Source organism: Gavia stellata, chromosome 7 (genome assembly GCF_030936135.1).
Source record: "Gavia stellata isolate bGavSte3 chromosome 7, bGavSte3.hap2, whole genome shotgun sequence".
Classification (NCBI taxonomy): Eukaryota; Metazoa; Chordata; class Aves; order Gaviiformes; family Gaviidae; genus Gavia; species Gavia stellata.
This window is the reverse complement of record NC_082600.1, coordinates 46,554,974-46,574,488: the sequence shown is the minus strand read 5'-3', so window position 1 is coordinate 46,574,488 and position 19,515 is coordinate 46,554,974. Positions and strand designations below refer to the sequence as shown.

Genomic DNA, 19,515 nt, shown 5'->3' with positions numbered 1-19,515 from the left:
ACGCTACTGCTTTTCTTGGATAGGTCCTTGTTGACAAATAGACACAACACAACCAGCTGTGGTCAAATTTGAAAGGTGCTTTTAATCTGATCTTCTATAAAACATGAAAATAACTCGGAAAGCTTTTCAATTTTAGGCAATGGATTAACTCTTAAAATTCCTACATAGTAGTCTGCGTATGGGGACAGGAATCTAATTTTTTACTTTCAGATTGCCATTTCTAAAGAGGTTACCTCCCGTTTTGGGTAGTTGAACTGGCGCCCCAAAAGCAAGTCAACTTTCCAGAGCATGGCTCTTATCTTTTTCTGTAGCCTGAAACACATGAATTATTTTTGAAAAATGTACCCTACATTCTTGTTTGTTCTCATTTTAAATCTTCGTGCCTTTCCGGGAAAATGAGAGGGCCCTCAGATCATTTCTGAAGATAGGGCTTTAAGGGAAAGAAGGATCGTAGCCCACAGCTGGTCACTTGCTCTGTCCTCTCATGCTCCCTTAATAAGAGGAGAATGGGTTGTTCGGGAGGTATTTTAAGCTACCAGAGCTCTAAATTTCTCTCTGAATGTTCCTATTTTATTTTCCTCAGTGATACAGAGAGAAGATCGAGCCAGCCAGTTTTAGGTGTGTTGAACTTGGTTGTGTGATATTGCTAAGGGTCCTAAACCAAAGAAGCACTTTGTTTTAAACCCAAATTCTTACCACTTTTGAGAAACAACAAATTACTCTCTAATGCTTAATAGCATAAAGTCTTCCGAGGGTTTCTTGTAAGCCTGTGTAAAGAAACAAAGATGGCACTGGTTTTAGCTGACCCAGCTGGTATCATCTTTGCTGAAGAACTGCGTGCTAAAAGTGGTAAGTGTGAGCAGCAAGGTAGCTGTTGGACCAGGGAACCAGCTGTAGAAACAGCAAGGCGGTCCGGAAAGAGGGGGCAGGTTACAATTCATAGGCAGAAAAATGTGCGAGTTTGGGGTTATAGGGTCCTCAGTCTGAACCTAAAATTTGCTTAGGGAAACTTTTTATAAAATACTTGTTCCTTCAAAAGAGGAACTTATGCTCTCTCTTGAGTCCCATTTTATGTTGGGGCTGGGGGGGAGTTAGGGGGTTTGAGAGCTCAAACTTGCTATCTGATTATTATATATCATCAGCTGTCTTCATATGCATCTTTAGTATGGGGCAAATACATAATAATTCAGTTTATCTTGAACCTCAGTAGCCTATCTAATCCTACTGCGCAATGGAAAGAGGTTATGGGGAGGTTGCCTGTGACCAATTATAGTAGCTTGCTTGATGGGCAATAACTTGTTAGGTCTCAGTAACTTAAAAAACATCTGATTATCTTACGGTACCACATGTAACTTAAGAGCCTGAAGGTCTTAGTGTACAAACTTCCATGCCCAGAGCTGTTTGATACCCAACGGAGCTGTAGATATTTCTCGTGATATCTTTTATACCTCTGCTGAAGGTACACATTTTAGCAAAGGGTTGCCACAGTCAGTTACTTTGGTAGTGTTGGTTAGATAAATATTAGTTTTATTATAATAAGAGGGGATAAAGTTAAATTTTTTCTGTTCTCCTCCACCCCAAAATTTGACAGGCCTAGGATGGTTAAGTCTCACAACATCTCTGTGAGGTGGGTATTAACAGATACTGCTGAGAGGCTGAAGTAGAAGCAAGAAATCGAATGAATGTCAAGTATTTGTCTGTGAATAAGTAACAGAACCAGGATTAGCAGCAAGATCACCGAGCTTCCAGGCCGGTGCTGCTGCTGCAGCTAGGCCATTGTCGTGGTTTAGTCCCAGCCGGACTAATCACCACACAGCCGCTCACTCACTCCCCTTCCTCAGCTGGACAGGAGAGAGAAAATATGAGGAAAGGCTCGTAGGTCGAGATAAGGACATAGGGAGATCACTCACCAACTACCATCATGGGCAAAATAGACTTGACTTGGGGAAATTAGTTTAATTTATTACCAATCAAAATCAGAGTAGGATAATGAGAAGTAAAACCAAATCTTAAAAAGCAACACCTTCCCCCCACCCCTCCCTTCTTCCCGGGCTCAACTTCACTCCCGATTTTCTACCTCTCCCCCCGAGCGGCGCAGGGGGACGGGGAATGGGGGTTGCGGTCAGTTCATCACACGTTGTTTCTGCCGCTCCTTCCTCCTCACACTCTTCCCCTGCTCCAGCGTGGGGTCCCTCCCACGGGACACAGTTCTCCACGAACTTCTCCAATGTGGGTCCTTCCCACGGGCTGCAGCTCTTCACGAACTGCTCCAGCATGGGTCCGTTCCACGGGGTGCAGTCCTTCAGACACAGACTGCTCCAGTGTGGGTCCCCCGTGGGGTCACAAGTCCTGCCAGCAAACCTGCTCCAGCGTGGGCTCCTCTCTCCACAGCTCCACAGGTCCTGCCAGGAGCCTGCTCCAGCATGGGCTTCCCACAGGATCACAGCATCCTTTGGGCATCCACCTGCTCCGGTGTGGGGTCCTCCATGGGCTGCAGGTGGATATCTGCTCCACCGTGGACCTCCGTGGACTGCAGGGCACAGCCTGCCTCACCATGGTCTGCACCACGGGCTGCCGGGGAACCTCTGCGCCGGTGCCTGGAGCACCTCCTCCCCTCCTTCTGCACTGACCTTGGGGTCTGCAGAGTTGTTTCTCTCAGATATTCTCCCTCCTCTCTCCTCCAGCTGCTGTTTCCCAGTTTTTCCCCTCCTTCTTAAATATGTTATCACAGAGGCGCTACCACTGTTGCTGATTAGCTCAGCCTTAGCCAGTGGCAGATCCGTCTTGGAGCCGGCTGGCATTGGCTCTATCAGACACGGGGGAAGTTTCTAGCAGCTTCTCACAGAAGCCACCCCTGTAGCCCCCCCGCTACCGAAACGCTGCCACGCAAACCCAATACAGCCATGCTCTTTTCTTCGGCCAGACTTCCCTGGTCAGGGAGTAAAACCCAGGAACACCAAGAGCCATCGAGAAGGGAAAGCCTTTAAGTAGAGTCACCCCAGCCAGTGTGAAAATGGTTATATTTTAAGGCCTCGTAAACCTTTTCAAGGCATTTTGGAAACACTGAACTCCTGCAGTGGGGCAAAATCTTACAGCATCATGGCGCCTGACCTAAAAGCTGAGAGAAGTGGTAGTTTACAGGCAGTTAACTTTTACTACTCTTCTGCGAATCTTGGTTTTTCCCCTTTTGCAAACTTTACCAACTCTCACCAAATCATGGGCTGTGAAAAGACAGGAGGCTAGAAAGTTCCTTTCATGGCCTGTTTTCCTCTTGATCTAAATGTTACAGAAAGTATTCTTTTCCTTGCCTCATGCCCAGTGTTTTTCTTTTCACAAACTAATCAAAAGATTTACATTGATCTGTCTTGCACTCTACACCGGAGCACTGTTAGTGGCATTAACACTAGAACTTATAAACATTATATGAATGGACTGTGTAACCTGATGCTATGCTGGCTTGTAAAGAGCTTATAAGGAGATGCTAGGCCCCCAAGTGTGTTTATTTCTAAGGAAAATAACACCTTACTTAAATAAATGTTACTTTCTGCGAGTAGGCTACCCTATGGCTGGGTGCTGCTGCCTGTTGTCCCCTACGAAAATAACCACAAATGCTTCTGTCCCAAGCTCTTGCCTGTACCAGCATGTGCTGAATATTGTCAGTTTAGTTTCTTCGTAGTCCACCTGAACAAAACCCCGGAACTGAAAAGAAGTGGAATTGAACTTTTGGTTTGGATGCTTGCTTACTTGGTTTAAGGAATGCAAAATTTCCCATACCATCTACAGTTGCGAGGAAGAAAACTATGCAAAGTTTCTAAACTTACTCTTCTGTCTTACAGATGTTGCTAGCGTTCCTCAAAGTGTGCATACGTGTTTTTAGAGGTAAATTAATACCGCTACATTATATTAGGCAATTTTAGCCTTTACAGAAAGTGGTGGGGTTTCATGGCTGATCTAATAAGGATGCAGCAGTTGAAACTGGAGTGTGGAGGAAGGAGGAGAAATGACTTGGAGCTACCTCCTGGCATGCCCATGTTTGTGACCTTAGTCTGCAGAGCTCGTCTCTTGAAGAGAGGGGAGAGTTTGGTCTCAGATTCCTTCAGTCTTTGGCTTTCATGGTGAGGCTGTCTTGGATTTGTAAAATTTTCTGCAGAAATTGAATTCAGGCGAATTAATTTCATGGGGAATCTATTGTATTTTAAGAGATTCAAGTCACTGCCAACCTATTGGGCAACCCAATAATATCATGTATTTCTCATTCTCACTGAAGGCATTCAGTACTCTACGTTTGACTCGTCCACACGTTGGTAAAACTGTTATAGAAGGTAATGCATTTCTGTCTTTCATCTTGGATCCATCCTAGATTTTCTGTTTACCTAGAAATTTAGAAGGGGTAGAGAAGCTGTGTTTCTTAAATACCGGTTTGCAGCTCCTGGTAAGCTGTACACCCAGAACAAGATCCCATAGGTTAACATACATTCGTCTGTGTCGTTTTGGCAGTTGTACAAAGTACACGTTTGATCTCTATTTAGAATTTAGATGGCCCGTGACCTAGGCAATATTTAGGTGTATACAAAGTTAGAATTCCCTATAAGTCTGTGGTCCACATAGTGTGTTTCCTTAGAAAATTCTGAAACCTCATCAAGCAGACTACTTGAGTACTAGAAGTTAATTTCAGTTCAAGTTGAAAGGAATGGTAGCTTGACCCATTTCATAGTTGTAGACTGTGTATAATCAATGCTATGTGGAGGACGAGATTTGTAATTATGGATCATTCATTTCAAGATCCTGAAAGGCTTTCCGGTAGCTCTAATTAGTATGTTACAGTTGCAATACCTTACAAACATTACCCAGTGTACTAAAGCTACTCTCAAGTATATAACTGTTAGTCTTCTGAATTCATAGATATGGAAAAGAGAAATGGACAGCTCTGAAAACTATGTAAGAATACTAAGGAAGTTGGCACAGGAGTCAGGAACAGATCTCTCCTTTTTTTCTTTTTTCTTTTTTTTTCTTGTTGTTTCTCTCTCCTGTATCCCAAACGTGTTCATGGGATTTTTATCCCTCCTAGGTATTTGTTACATGCCAACACAAGCTTTTCAGCCACACCAAGTAGAGCAGAAAATAGATTTCAAATGGAATCGACATACATCTTCCCAATAGAAAACTTTCCCAAAATGTTCAGTAACTTTGCATGCTGAGCAGCAGACACTAGCAAGCCATGTTAATCAGTTCTGCTTTATAAAAGCAAACAAGGTGGGGAGGAAGTAATAAGACCCTGAAACATCTGTTTGGAGACTTCGAATCCCCTTAGAAGGTTTTGAGTTCTGCCTTAAAGAAACACAACTCCAAAAAATTACAACCAACTGTGGGAACATTTTCTAACTCTTTACCAAAAATTAATTACATAAATATTAGTCTATAAAAAGTAAATTCCCTCTGCCCTCTTCTCCAGTTTTGCTTCTGGTATAAAGGTGTGATCTCGCCCGACATTGCAAACATTCTTTCGGCAAAGAGAAGCTAGCTCAGATCCATCCTAGTTTTGCCGAAGGCAGAAAACCGGCTTTGATTGTTACGAGGCTAGATAATCATAGATATTACATATTAATAAACAATCTTAGAGTTAGAACAGTATGGGAATGCTGTCATTTAATAACAATGTTATTTAATATTAATGTTATTGAATAGATGGTCCTGTGTGTATTTCACAAAATTAACAGCTACTTAATTGCTTTATAAAGTTACATGTTAAAAGGCAACACAAAATAATTCCTTCTTCCTACTTAGTGCTGCTTATAGCAGTGGTTCTGAACTGTTTTCTAATGTGAAAATGAAATTTGAAATCTGTGTTCTTACTCTTGTTTATTTAGGATACTTTGATAGAGAGGTTCACTGTTCTGGTCAATTTTAATTCTTAATCTACTTCTGGTTTTCTTTTTAAATCAGTTGCTGCTGAGTTCTGGATAATACATTTTTCTTAAGAAATGGGACATAGGGAAAGGAACACTTAAGTCTTTGTTTAGCCTGTGGTGTTTGCTTTATTTAGTGTCTTTTTGGTACTTTAGGAAGGCAGACGTTATTTGTTCTTACCCATTTATATAATTCTTTTGCTTTTACAGTTGGACGTAATAGTTGTTTTCTTCTGTGTTCTTGGTAGTCGGCCTGTTAGCCAGCTGTTAAGTCCTACCAGGGAGAGAAATAAGGAGAGGGAAGTGATTCTGTTCCAGAGTGAAATTGCTTTGCACTCTCTCTGGGTGACAAGCTCCAGAGAAGTGGGATTTTTGGACATATTCATCAGTCTTAATAAAATTTTGAAGTACTGTGAAGTAGTAAGGCTTATGGTTGTTAATGTTTTCTCACAGTAAAAGTAGCACTTGTCTCTTTCCTAGTTTGTTTTTTTGAATTGCAGCATGGATTTTTTTCATCTCAAATATTTAACAGAACTCTTCTGAAGAACCTGTTTTACAAACTACCCACAGAGTCGAGTTTTAGGGCCAGTGTTTCGGCAACAGGTCTTTAGTTCGGAATCCCACAGCTTACGCTCACTGTAAAGTACAGGGTAGCATATGTGTGAATATGTGCAAGTTTGCTTGTGAATTTGCATTTTCCCTACTTGTCATCTTTCCTGTATGCTGTTGTTTAGCCGAGGAATGCTCCAGCACAAAGTGTACATGTAGGAATCCCTCTGTCTTCTACTGAAAAGTAATGACCTGCGGAGAGAGACACACTGGCAACACGTTAACAACAGCTAAACGAGAGTTATTTTTGGTTCATCTTAAAGCCTGTAGCTCCAAAAACTTGGTATTCCTTTAGTAACTTAATATTCTAAATAATATTATTTAATATTCTCATAGCACATGATTAAAAACGGCCTATCTGTAGAGCCTTTTTGCTGTTTAAGGAATCCATAGCAAGAGTAAAATAGCACTTGTCCAAATTCGTGTGTTGTCTTCAGTTGTATTCTGGCTCTGAAAGCTTTCTTTAGCTTCCAATTATCAAAAAAAAAGTCTTCTGTTTTAATTGTTCTACAGCCTGGTTGCAAATGCATACTCTTATAGTTGATACTGAACCATAGGGAGGCTGCAAATAAAATTACCTGCTGGACACTTCGAGGTGCTGGAGTTGCGTGAAGAAAAACTAGGTTGAAAAAATACACGTCTCTTGGGCCAAAACACTTGAACTGCATTTATTGGCAAAGCATGTTTCCTTCTGGGTTGGATGGAGTCCTACAGGATCATTTGGTGGTTCTAGGCATTTAAAAAGTATGTTTATGTCTCTGACAGAGAATCAGATAAGTCAACGTTTTCATTTCCAAAACCCTGCTTTTCTTCCAGCATTTTTGTCTTACATAGAAACTGGGGCAAGATTCAAACTTGCCATACTGGACCTTAGCTTGAAAACGACGCGTCTGTGAAATTCATGCGCCTGTGTACAAGAAAATCACATGCTTCATTTCAGCAGTTTTACACTGACCATGTTGTAAATTAGCCTAGATTAATGATTGTAACAAGTTGGCATATGCACGTACTTCTATGTAAAAATCTTAATATTTACTTGTATAAATAATACTTGTTTTTTGGAAGGCTTGGGATGGTATTAGTTTGGTAGGGTTCATGAGTACTGAAATTCTCTAGCTGATCAGCTGTCTCTAATATTGTTGTTAAAAGGTGACTTTTAAGTTCCACCTCTTAGGCTGCATGCTTTTATTTGGCTATTTAGCTGCACCGTGGATTCCTCTGCCTTGGAAAAACTGAGTATAACAGCAATTTCTTCTGTTCCACGATCAAACTGCTTTTAACATTTTTCAAGAGGAAAATGTATGATAAAAGTGTGAAAGTAACTGATCCCTTCAAGTATTCTTGTTCTATTTAATCACTTGCAAAGAAGCTGCTGCTTCTTTTTATTGGCTGTAAATCCTGCTTTTTTGAGGGGGTGGGGTTGAGTTTGAAGCCTTCAGGCTCTATGGAAATATTCTAGCTACAATAAACATGCCTCCTAATTTAATTCCCACCTGACTTGTAGACTGCATGGAACAGATTGTGCATGGCAAGCCAAAATTGATTATTAAGCACTGGATCTGTGCAGTGTGAAAGTGAACTTTATTCTCTTTACAGGCAAGGTGGTTCTGGGAAGCATATTTCCGATCGATGAAAGCAATTGCTCTTGCTACTCTTCAGATTATCAATGATAGAATTTACCCATATGCTGCCATTTCTTATGAAGAATGGAATGATCCTCCAGCTGTGGTAAGTAAATTCGTTTGTTTCCCTCATAAAACAAATTGTGGGTTTGTTTTTGTTTCTCATATAAAAGGTATGTGCTATGAAACTTGGTAATAATTCTGTGTATGTGTGTTTGTGTGTGTGTATGTGTTGTGTTGGTAACTTGCACAGATGAAGCTAATATATTTTATGACAACTGGCAAAATAACTAGCAGTTCATTTTATGTCCTGGCAGTGAAATGCAAACTTTTAACTTTTGCTGTTGCACAAGCTAAATTGCTTGCTTGTTTATATATTTATTTATTTTTCATGCATGCGTACGCACGCATGCTTCTTTATTTCAGTTGAATTTAGTGTGAGTTTAGTGCTTTTAAAAATGCGTAGCTGCAGTGGAAGTAGTTGGTGGAAATATTGAAGATCTTAATCTGGAAGGCTCTTCCATGTAATTCTGATGAAATAGCTAATTATTCCTATGCCTACAATTTTCTCCATGTTATTTCTATGTAATTTCTCTTATACAGAAACTGGTGATCAAAGTTTTGCTGTGGTTTTTTTCTTCTTTAAAAAAAAAAAGTTTCACTGGTTGAACCCACCTCTGTTAAGAAGAAACACTGGAGTATTAATTAACCTTCTGCACCAAGCAGCTGGTTCTGATTTTTTACTATATAAAAGCCTGCGGATGATTTTCACTCATAAGCAGTTCATTTTCTCTGTGTCAAAATATAAAAAATAGTTTTGTTTTACTAATAAAACCAAACTTGTTAACTGTCTTGCTTTATGATGGTTTAGAGAGAGTTTCTCTGAAAGCTGGGTAGGAGTGCTCCGGCATAGAGTGTGTTTTACTTTAAACTCTTCAGGTCGATAGAGCGAGAGCAGTTGCTGACTAAGAGTTAGAAGCTCGTTGCTGGGTTTCAGAAGATGATTTGCCATTGCCTAGCTGAAGGCATTAGTCATCTACTGTTGTCATTGCCTCGAGAGCAAATGTGGCACTTGTCAATATTAAGGAAGAAAGTAAGCTGCACAAGTAAGTACGTACTCCTCAAGAGGGGGATCAGAACATCTTAACACGTTCGGATTATGCTAGCAAAACAAGCACCTTGAAACACCTAGTAAAATGGAGAAAATGGCTGTAGGATTACTCAGTCTTTTAAGGGGGCACAAAACCATCTTCTCCTGGGTTCTCTCCTATACTGGAAACCCATCCACTTCTGGGGAAGCTAATCTTACTCTGAGCAACAAGCAGGCTCTTTCTTTTATTTTCTTTTTTTTTTTAATAAGTACTTGGAAAAATATTTGTATTGGTCATTCAACGTAGAGGTTCTTAAGCAGAAGGTTTATGACCACAGACACGGCAACATACAGAACAGAACTCTGAAACTGTGGAGGAACACGTAACAGCAATACCATGCTAGGGCAGTACAAGGAGTAGGCAGGAATATTGTACCAATGTGCAACTGCAAAGAAAAGCTAGAAGGCTGACTGCAGTTAGACAGGCTGGAATTTGTCCAGGACGTTGGAGTTAACACCTCGTATCGTGCCTCTCTCATGCCACGAATGGTCAGTTCCTTGGTGGTTTTATGTCTCGGTTGAAAGAATTCGATGTTTATCCTAGTCTATGAAAATTGCTTAATAAGTGCATGAATTCATTTCGTGCTTCAATATGGAACAGAAATATCATTAAAAGTTCCTTTATGGGCTGTGTAAGCTCTACGTTAGCCAGCAACACAGAGTGCTTGTGACCCTTTCTCAGAGGGTCAGTTAAAGAAAATAGAATTCAGATCGGGAATTGTTCAAGAGCAGTTATGTTTGTAGAACAGCAGCACACAATCCTGTGATGTCTTTAACTGGGGATTTTGATAGGTACTCTGAGCATTCCTTCCATGAGGCTCTTTTTTCTTTTTTCCCCTTTGTTTTTTAAGCCAGCTAATACTGTTTGGTTTTGACCCTTGTTCTTTCATTTGATGCAAATAACTGCAGCCTTCTCCAATTTATCTTTGAGATTTTTATTTTTTTTCTGTGATATATTCTGTCTCTTTGAGGTGAGAGCATATTCCATTTGCAGTCTATAGGGGAGCATATTTTTCAGGACTCGGCTAATTTCTAACTTAAGACAATTTAGTAAGTCAATAAATTTTAATAATAGCTATTTTAATGTTATTTAAAAAAAAAAAAAATTGCGCTAGTTGGAATTCCACAGTTGGTGTCTGCTTGTCGGGGGAATAATGATCCACTTGAGCCTGGGTATGTCTCTCATCTAAGCTCATGGCTGATGTCCGCTCATAGCACTGTTACAATTTCTAGTAAGCCTGTATGAAAGCTTATAGTTGGAAAGCAGGTACATCCGTACGTTTGAGGTAGTGGAAGATGGCAACTGTATCCTCTAACTCTGATAAGAAGACAAAACAACTAATGATGACTTGAATGTGTTCCTCATTTACAAGAAAATTGCCATATTCTTCTCTAAATAAACTCCAAGACTGAAGCACTTAAAACAAGTTATTTCAGGTTGGCCCCAGCCCCAGGATATAGGTAACTGTTAAAACGAAGCACCTGCGAGTTAGAGTTAATACCACAGTGAAATGTGTGCGTAACCGGGTGTCATAAATTCTGAGGTTACTGGCCAGCGCCGTACCTCCAGAACTTGCTATGTGTGTTCTGCCCTCAAACTCTGCTGGCGCAGCATCCAGTTCCTCTAGCTCTGCTTGTCATTCCTTGTGACGTTGTGGTCAGTAAGGGTTAAATACAGTGCTCTTCTACACTCTCTTGTTCCCGTTATGCAGTTTAGATACGAATGTGGAGTTGCAGAAAGAGTATGTAGAAGCCGTAAGCAGGTTAACAGAAGGTGCAGAGGTGCAATCACCGTTTTAAGACAAGGGGCTTACTGCAATTAGCCAGCAATTTCTTTAATCAGCACAAGGCTGTTAATAGAGCTCATATCCCTGCGCTCTGAAGAGTGAGGTTTTGAGAACGAGAGCATGGATTTGCCTGTGGAATATTTATACAGAAAAGGACAGCTTTAATGGGTTTATGAGCTTACTTGCTAGGACAAATACACCTTTCTAACAGAGAGAAGAGCTTGCTGTCTGTGCGAGCTCATCATGCAGAGGAGAATCCTTAGCTAGAGAGAATCCTTGGCCATGGTTGCTTACCTGCCTGTCTCCTTGGTTTAGGGTTTCTTTTTCTTTGTGTGCTTATAGGGGTTAATTTTGCTTAATAGGTCACTAGGATCCTGAGAAGTAACAGAGAAATAGAGCTCTGTAAAATGTCCTGGTTGTTAATTGTTTTGCTGCTCAATTTTTACAACTGTGTCAGGTGTAAAATAAAGCAGTAAAAACATTATTTCTACTTGGACAATTAGGGTGGCTCATAACTCTCTAAGGTGCGCATTTTGCTCTGCTTTTTGTTGAGCTGTTGCAGCCTCATGAGTTTGCTTCCAGTTTTAAGATTCATCATCTAATTTCAGTCTATTTCCTATGATTTTGTGTAGTACTGCCTTTTATTATTTTGATTATAATACAGTAGTATTGAATGAATTGTGAGTTAACAAACATTTAACAGATTACAGCCTGTAAGTATGCTAGATAAAAGAGGTTTTTTTAGGACCCTCAAATATTTGATTAAGTAAATTTGTAACAACACCACCTATGAAGAGAAAGCTGCATCTTTCGTAAAAGGCTGCCTCAAGTTTGATGTCACTTGCAAAGTAGGACCAGTAGGGACTTACGGCTATTTTCTGAAGATTTTTGCTTTGCTTTATTTTGAACTCTGATACTTCAAATTAGGAATTACGGCATATCTGCAAACATCATAATGACGATTCTCTTTTCAGCAAAATTACATTGATGTTTGTATCTGAGGGGATGGCTATTATCTTGGACAGTCAGCCTGAAAGTGATATTCACGGATTTAAAATCAGTGAGGCATGCTCACGGCTAGATCTGCGTATAGATAAGCTTTATTCCTGTTCCCCAGATATTCCTCAAGTCTCAACACAAAGAAACACCTTCTGTTGAGTCTGTAATTTCCCAGACATTTTAAACTACAAGCAAGTACTGCTGCCAAAAGAAGCAGTTCTCCAGTCTTCTTTAGTTGGATGAGGATTTCTCTACGTGCTACTTTCTTTTTAATTTTCTAATTCACTTGTGCTGAATTAACTGAAATAATTTTTCTCACGCAAAACTTGCCCAGCAAAAGAAAAAAAAAAAGGGGGGGAGGAAGGGGGAACAAGGGTGGGACTGGGTGGCTGGAAGGCTGCTTTTTTTGGCATTAGTTTGGCTTATATAGGCTCAAAATACTAGTGAGACAGTTGCCTGAGTATCTTCACCACACCGTGGGTACAGCAGCAATGCAGGAGGGTGTTTTTCCAGCAGGAGGGAGCATAAGATACACACAAGATAAATGCATATGCAGTTAATTCCATACTTGGTCCATTACATTGAGGAAGTGATCCAAGAGTTTTATGTGTTTGTATGGGTTGACTGAAGACTGTTGGCCTTTTCTAAAGGAAAAAAAATACTTTATGAAGTGGATTGTTTTCCTACTCATCCACTATCTTGTTGAGGAAGTGGAAGACTAGTAGCATATAACCTGCTAATATGTTATGGCATAGTACTTTCAATAAAAATGCACTGCAAGGTTTTTTCTTCTTTTAATGAAGAGGGGCAAATGATGTTTTTGGGGCCTGAAATTCATTCCTGGACCACTTGAGTCCTTTATGCCTCAGACAGTCTTTTGCTGCAAGCATGAGAGTTGAATGCCTATTGTATTTCTTGGCCCAGCCATTATCCATTAGGCAGGGGCAATCAGTTACGTTCAAGTAAGCCAGAAAATGACCGCTTCTGCAGTGTGCGTTCTGATGGTTACCAGTTTGGGCTCGATTAGAACTAATGACCTGGGTTTGAGATGTGATCCGTTATCTTCAATTAAGTTCTTTGTTATGCTCTAACAGAGGTAAATTACTTTCTCACTTGTGCTGCTTTGTAGGTTATATAAATTCGCCTCTTACTTTGCCTCATCCCTTGCTAACATACATGGGTTTCTGAAAAATGAGTAAGACGGGGTTTTTCCAGATTTCTTTAGTTGCTTTTGTTGAAATTCTTTCAAGCCTGTTTATAATGTAGACCTATAAAACATTAGAGGGTTTTTTTTTTTGTCAGGGGCTGCTTTTGAGCTTTGACCTTGGATGATACAGACCATAGTTTAATAATCACTTGAGAATATCACTATGCCAAACAATAAACATACCAGATTTCATTTTTCCCAGTGAGGCAGAAAACAGCACCATCACTTGGTTTAAACTAAAATAGCCAAATTAACTTCATGCAAAAAGTGCCATTCATTTAGCAAAGCCGAAATAGGATGTTCATTTACAGAATACTTTGTAGACTTCTGCCAATTACCAGGCAGTTGATACTTGTTAAACCATTAGACTGTTCTAAGCTCTTTGACTAGTATTTTACAGCCCTCAGTCTCCAGATAATACCACTGTTATAACTGGACTTCCATCCTAGTACCATTCCTCATCTTCAAAGCATTAAGCAAACATTAACATACGCTTTTTTATTTACCTGTAAATGAGACCAAGCTAGCACTTTTCTGGGCAATGCACATCTGGTATTTTTTCCATTGAACAATATTAGTTTCTGTTCCTGCTGTATTTCCAGCTACCTTGTGTGATGCTTTGAATCAGCTGGGTGAAATTGTGCTTTATTTACCATCTTAGAAGATAGATACTCTGTCTTATACTAAATAAATTTCAGTTTAGCGATATGTTTTTATAGTGTTGATATTATGGACAAGTTGTGTGTACCACATGTATTCAGCTATAAATATTGTTATTTTTGTGTGTGTGTGTGAAACATGATTTAACAGTTGGTTATTTAACTTACCTACCCAGCCATTAGGATTCTTCTCTTATACAGTGATGGATAACCTCACAGTTATCCTATGTTGTGTAGCTAGTATCCGGTACGTAGGTTTATTTCCATTGTAAGTGATATCCTTTGAGGCATGAACAACAAATATTTGGATTTGGTTGACAGAATCAGAAACTGGATTTCATATATTTCACTTGAATGACATTTTAGTTCTTAAGACTGCACCTACCCATTTAGTAGTGTTGGGTTTTATTTTCCCTAAGAGCTTTTTGCTTTGTCTTTTAGCTTAGAAGTAGACACCTAAACGTACAGGTGAGAGACATGTTTTTAATCTTAGCAAAGCTGGTTTGAGATCCACCCAAAGAAACCGTACAATTTTGCTGGCCAAAGGCGAGGGTCTCATCGTTGTTGTTCTCACCTTGTTTGTTGCGCTGCCTGGTGCCTCCTGGGGCTTCATAACTGTGCAGCTTTATTTTATGTAATGGGAGTCATTAACTTTTAAAAAATAATAAAAATAATGGGACTTTGTTGCTTTGGATGCCACAAGTCATCTTTTCAGTACTCCCTGACTTTTCTGGCTTTGGGAGCATGAAAGATATGTTAAGCTCCATTTTCCCAATTCAGAATATGTCATACCCTGGAATTTTTGGGTCAGGAGCTGTTATGTTGACCTACATCGGGGGAAAAAACAAGAACAAAACAACCCAAAGAAAAACATGAATCCTTTTCCTGATTCTCTTTCCAATTGTTTGAATATTCTTATTAAGGTCACAATGTTATAATAGTCTTATTATTCTTATTTTACAAAAGCATGGCAATGAAATTGATGGAGAGATTCCAAAAAGCATTAGTAGTATGGCAACTGTAAATATGAACTCAGTTCTTGATAATTCTCCCCTTCTCACTGCAAATCTATTCCTTTGACACAGTATTGAAATTAAGGAGTTGAAGAAATGAGCCTGAAGCTGAGGTTTTATGTCAAAGGATGTGTTCAGCCGATAGATTCTGTCAGAAGGGCTCAGACAGCTGATCAGATTTAAGTGGCTAAACAAAAAAAAGATGCTGAATAACTTAGTGTTACAGTTACGTGATGTATTTTGGCAATCAAAATTCATGATTCGTGACGGTATCAGATTTCATCACTCAAGAAGGAATAGGTAGAAACTCCTTTGTGTCTTGCGGCTAAAATGTTTTTGAGGAGGGTTTATCATCTTCATCAAAACATGAAATGGTGGCCACTGCAATGTGGCTTGTGATTCTGCAGAGTGTAAGCACTGTGGTTGGCTCAGGAGAGGTAGAGAGGGTTAATTCCTTTGCTTTTGCCCTATGACCACTTGAGGATGGGAAGCATGATGAAATACTTTCTCCAAGTATTCAATAGAAACTTATCATGAATAATTGGAGCAAAATAGAATAAATCAAGGCTTTTTCTGGTCTGGTAATTCGTAATTGAAACCACATTGAAGTTAGATTGATATTCAGAATAACCCAGCTGAAAAAGCCTTACCCACAGAGGCGGGGGATATATATCCCTGCTTTGCTTAGATGTGTAGAACTGCTTAGCTACTGTTTAAGTTCAACACACTGTTGTCCTTACCTCTGTGCTTCTAAAAGTCAGTGAGTTGTTGTTCACACCGTGTGGTTTCACTAGTATGTTGGTTACAACAAGCACTGAGTCTAGTTGTTGAAAATAAAATACATAGGGAGGAAAGCCCCACTGCCTTGTTCACGGGAGCAGTGAAATTTTATTCTTCTAAAGTGCTGTTGCTGAGTTTTCCCACTAAATGATAGCTGGGAGGTTCTTGACTCTGTTCTATAATAGGGGACATCTTACACAGCCTTGTTTTCCTAGAGGCCGTTCTGTGTTGCAGTTTGTAATGTGTCTGCTGTGTCTTTCTTCAAGTCTCTTTCAATGGTACTCGGCATACACCCAAATAGGAAGTTTTGGGGTAGGACCCTGTCTTAGTTACATCTGATATTGTGCCAATACCTTTGAGACTCTAGCATTTATAACAATTGGCCAGATCTCAGTCCAGTTGTGTTCGCTGATATCCTGAAGCTCCCATCTATCTCACTTCTGTATCCTGCTAAGAACGGTCTGTTTACAACTTCTCTGCTAACTTGAACCTGAAGACTCCACGTGGAGTCCAACCTTAAGCATCCCACATAATGAGAAGTCGATTCCCTGGATACTTTCTCCTTAATGTATTAACTTCTCCTAAAATAAAATCAAGTTGTTTTTATTAACCAAGAGGGAGAGCAATATTTGATGTATCTATAGTAAAGGAAGGTGCCTTATTTCTAAAGCATTATTACACATGCACACTTGTGGAAAGCATGCACAGGACAGCTGCAGCAGTCTGAATCCTTCCCTGTGTACATACCCACTCCTGAATTCTCCTCTCTCCTCAGCTTCAGGCTATCCCAAAGTTCTCGCTGTCATTCAGGTCCCACTACTTTGGCTTTTCACGTGAACCGCAAAGAGCTGTCAGACAACCGAGACTGCGAGACTTAAGTGACATGAGATTACTCTTAGGAAACCGGCATTTGAACTTGATCCTTTTTGCCCATAAAACCAATTCACAGCAAACAACCTCTTAATCTTAGATTAATTATCCTGGTTTCTCTAATGATATTAGCTGGGAGGGCAAGAGTGAAGGGTTGTCTTATCCATAGCTGAGTGTCAGCACTTTGTCAAAAAAAAGGTGATGGATGATCAATCCACTGTTGCTGTTTGCACTTCTCTCTGAGAGTGAAAGTTCCTGTGAATTTCCGTCAAGAATGTTAATAAAGATGGGACTGAAGCAAATGTTCCTTCACCACTTGGTTTCTTGAGCAGTGACTGGGAGAACCCATCCCTGTGTCATTATCCATTTCATGCTTTGCTGCCATAATGGAGATTTAATTAGGTTGCTGTTGAATTAATTGCCTGTATGGTTTGCTTTTCCCAAGCAGAAATCTGGAAGACTTTAGCAAATTATGGAGGCTTGAATTTGCCCGATTTCCTGCAGAAAGTGGGGTCAATAGGTCTCAGACTGTAGACACACTCTTCAGGCAGGCAGCAGGGGGTTGGCTTTTAATGGCACTTGGGAGATGCTTAATTGCCTTTTTGAAATGTTTTTCTCAAATGAGAGGCTTGGTTCTCCCATCCATTAGCGAGTGTCTACAGGCTTTTCCCTCCCTCCATCGTCCTTTAGTAGATGCATGAGCAAAAACACCTCAAAAGTTGCCTTATTTTTCCTAAGTTATAACCAATGGGGGAGAATTTTCATGTCTTTCTGAAAGTAGTGAGAGTTGGAATTTAAGTCATGTACCTAAAACTTAGGTTTTTAAGAGAAGGCATGATAATCTTTTAGGCACATATGCATGTGCTCACACACATACAACTGTATTTTTTCTGTAAGTAGCTAAAATACCCTCAGATAATAGAATAGGAATAATTCTTTACCAAGGATATTATAGCAAGTAATTTGTTAGGAAATGCTGTAGCCAGAGAGAAAAAGTTGCTAGATAAACTTCAAGTGGGAGCCGGTAATTTAGGCGGCGATACTTATAGGTGAGCAGTAAATACAGCATTGTCCGTAGATTACCCGTTACTACTTCTTGTAGGGCAGGACAGTAAGATTTTCTTGGCACTCTGCTGAGTACAATGTTAAACCTCTGCTTCAAGCATTAATGAAAAGAGGCTTCTGAAAGTTGTTTTAAGAAGCTGCTCGACATTACAAGGGTCATTTGGGTAATAACAGTCTTGGGGTGGGGGTTGTGTGGAAATGAGTCTGTAAAGCTTTAATGAGATGGATTATGCTCTGGTAACATTTAGATTGTGATTTGCTGTAGGAATTATTGAAGCTGGAGCAAAATCAGAGGGCTGTGCCCATCTGCCACCAGTCTTCTTGTAAAATTAGCAAAAGTATGTATAAAAACTTTGATTTTGGAAAATGTAATAATATGAAAGCAGGTTTGTCTCCGCACATATCGGTTGCTAAAGTAATGGATGTATATTTTCTGAATTACTGAGTGTAGTCCTCTGCCATGTCCCTTTTATGAACCAAAGTTCCATATTATGCTGTTGTTATTTCTACATTATCCTATTACTCCTGATGGGTGAAAACTAGAACTTTATGCTTTCCATTAGGAACCTCACAAACAGTTATGTTGAATGCTGCTTGTACCAGACTTGATAAAGTATGTGTAGTTGAAGACTAGTCCGTCTTTCCAACTATTTCAGGAAGTCTACTACAGGGTATTACTCGTACTGACAGATCCCTGCCTGGAACATACCCTTAGACCATGCTGGATAAAACAGTGTGCCAGTGCTGTGCTTAACTTGAAGTGTCTCTTTTTTTACCTCCCGTATTTATCCCCCCTTCAGTGCTGATGTGTTCGTAGAAGGAAGTCATGTTCACATCATATTTTTTCTCCTTTGCCAGAATGGTCAAAATGTTACGATCTCTTTTAGCATGTAGGCTCTCTATTCTCTGCATCCTTGAAGTTACTCTAATCAGAGGTGTCTAACCACTGATTGTTGCGTGTATAAAGTAACCCAAAGACTAAATAAGGAAATGGAAAATTGCAACGTTTATTTCCTGCAAATATGAGGTGATAACTTTGAGTCTGTAAAACGTGCTTTCCTCCTGATCCAAGCAGGCTTACGGTACGAGTTTAGCCAGAGATTCTCGCAGTATTTCTGTAAACTGCTGGCAGTTACTAACCTCTTATGGGTGTTCATAGTTTTTACAGGCTAGGATTCAAGACTTTCCTGCAAAACAGCATCACTCGGTTTCTGCCTTCCCAACTCCCCTTTTCCCCTCGTCCCAAAAGGTCTTGTTTTTCCCTTTGCTTCTCTGTCTGACCCCTGCTTGGAACATCAGCTGGAATGGAAAAGTTGAGACTGAAATGCCGGTGCTTTCATTCCTGTCGAGTGGTCCATTCACTGCTTCCTTCCCCACGCTGTCGGCTCTGAAGGAGGTTGGCACATTCAGTGAGAATTTAGTTGTCTGTCTTGTCTTTTGCCAGCTGAGCTGGCTTCCTTATGCTGGCAGTGTATTGAAGTAAGACCTTTAAAGTCTTGAAAGGGATGCCCTAGTTAAAATTCACAAGTAGGTAACTCTCTGAAATGAATCTTTGCATCTTGTGCCTCTTTTTTTAAATGCAATAGGTGGGTTTTTTCACCATTGAACAAACGCAGTTTTGAGGAAGGTAGTACATTATTCCTCTTAGTGTCTGCTTTTGTCTTTTTTTTCTTGAATATACATTTTATGCCAGGCTTATGTTTTTGCTGCTTTGGATTTGTTGTTGTTAACTCTCTTCTTTGCTTTGGAAATTGTAGCACTGATGAGGTTTCTCTTTGTTTATTGAGTCCTGACTGTAAATGTAAATGTCTTGAAATACTGATTAGTAAATGAGAATAGAGTCATGCT

The 19,515-nt window shown here is 39.9% G+C and overlaps 1 protein-coding gene across 1 annotated transcript in view; it reads left to right on the top strand.

The window, feature by feature from the left end:
- The window catches only part of EXT2 (exostosin glycosyltransferase 2), an 80,530-nt gene that overhangs the window by 27,761 nt on the left and 33,254 nt on the right, over nucleotides 1-19,515 (top strand). The window contains exon 7 of the mRNA XM_059819244.1: nucleotides 8,112-8,243. Within this exon, the coding sequence (XP_059675227.1) occupies nucleotides 8,112-8,243 (132 nt within the window). The remainder of the gene's footprint in view (nucleotides 1-8,111; nucleotides 8,244-19,515) is intronic.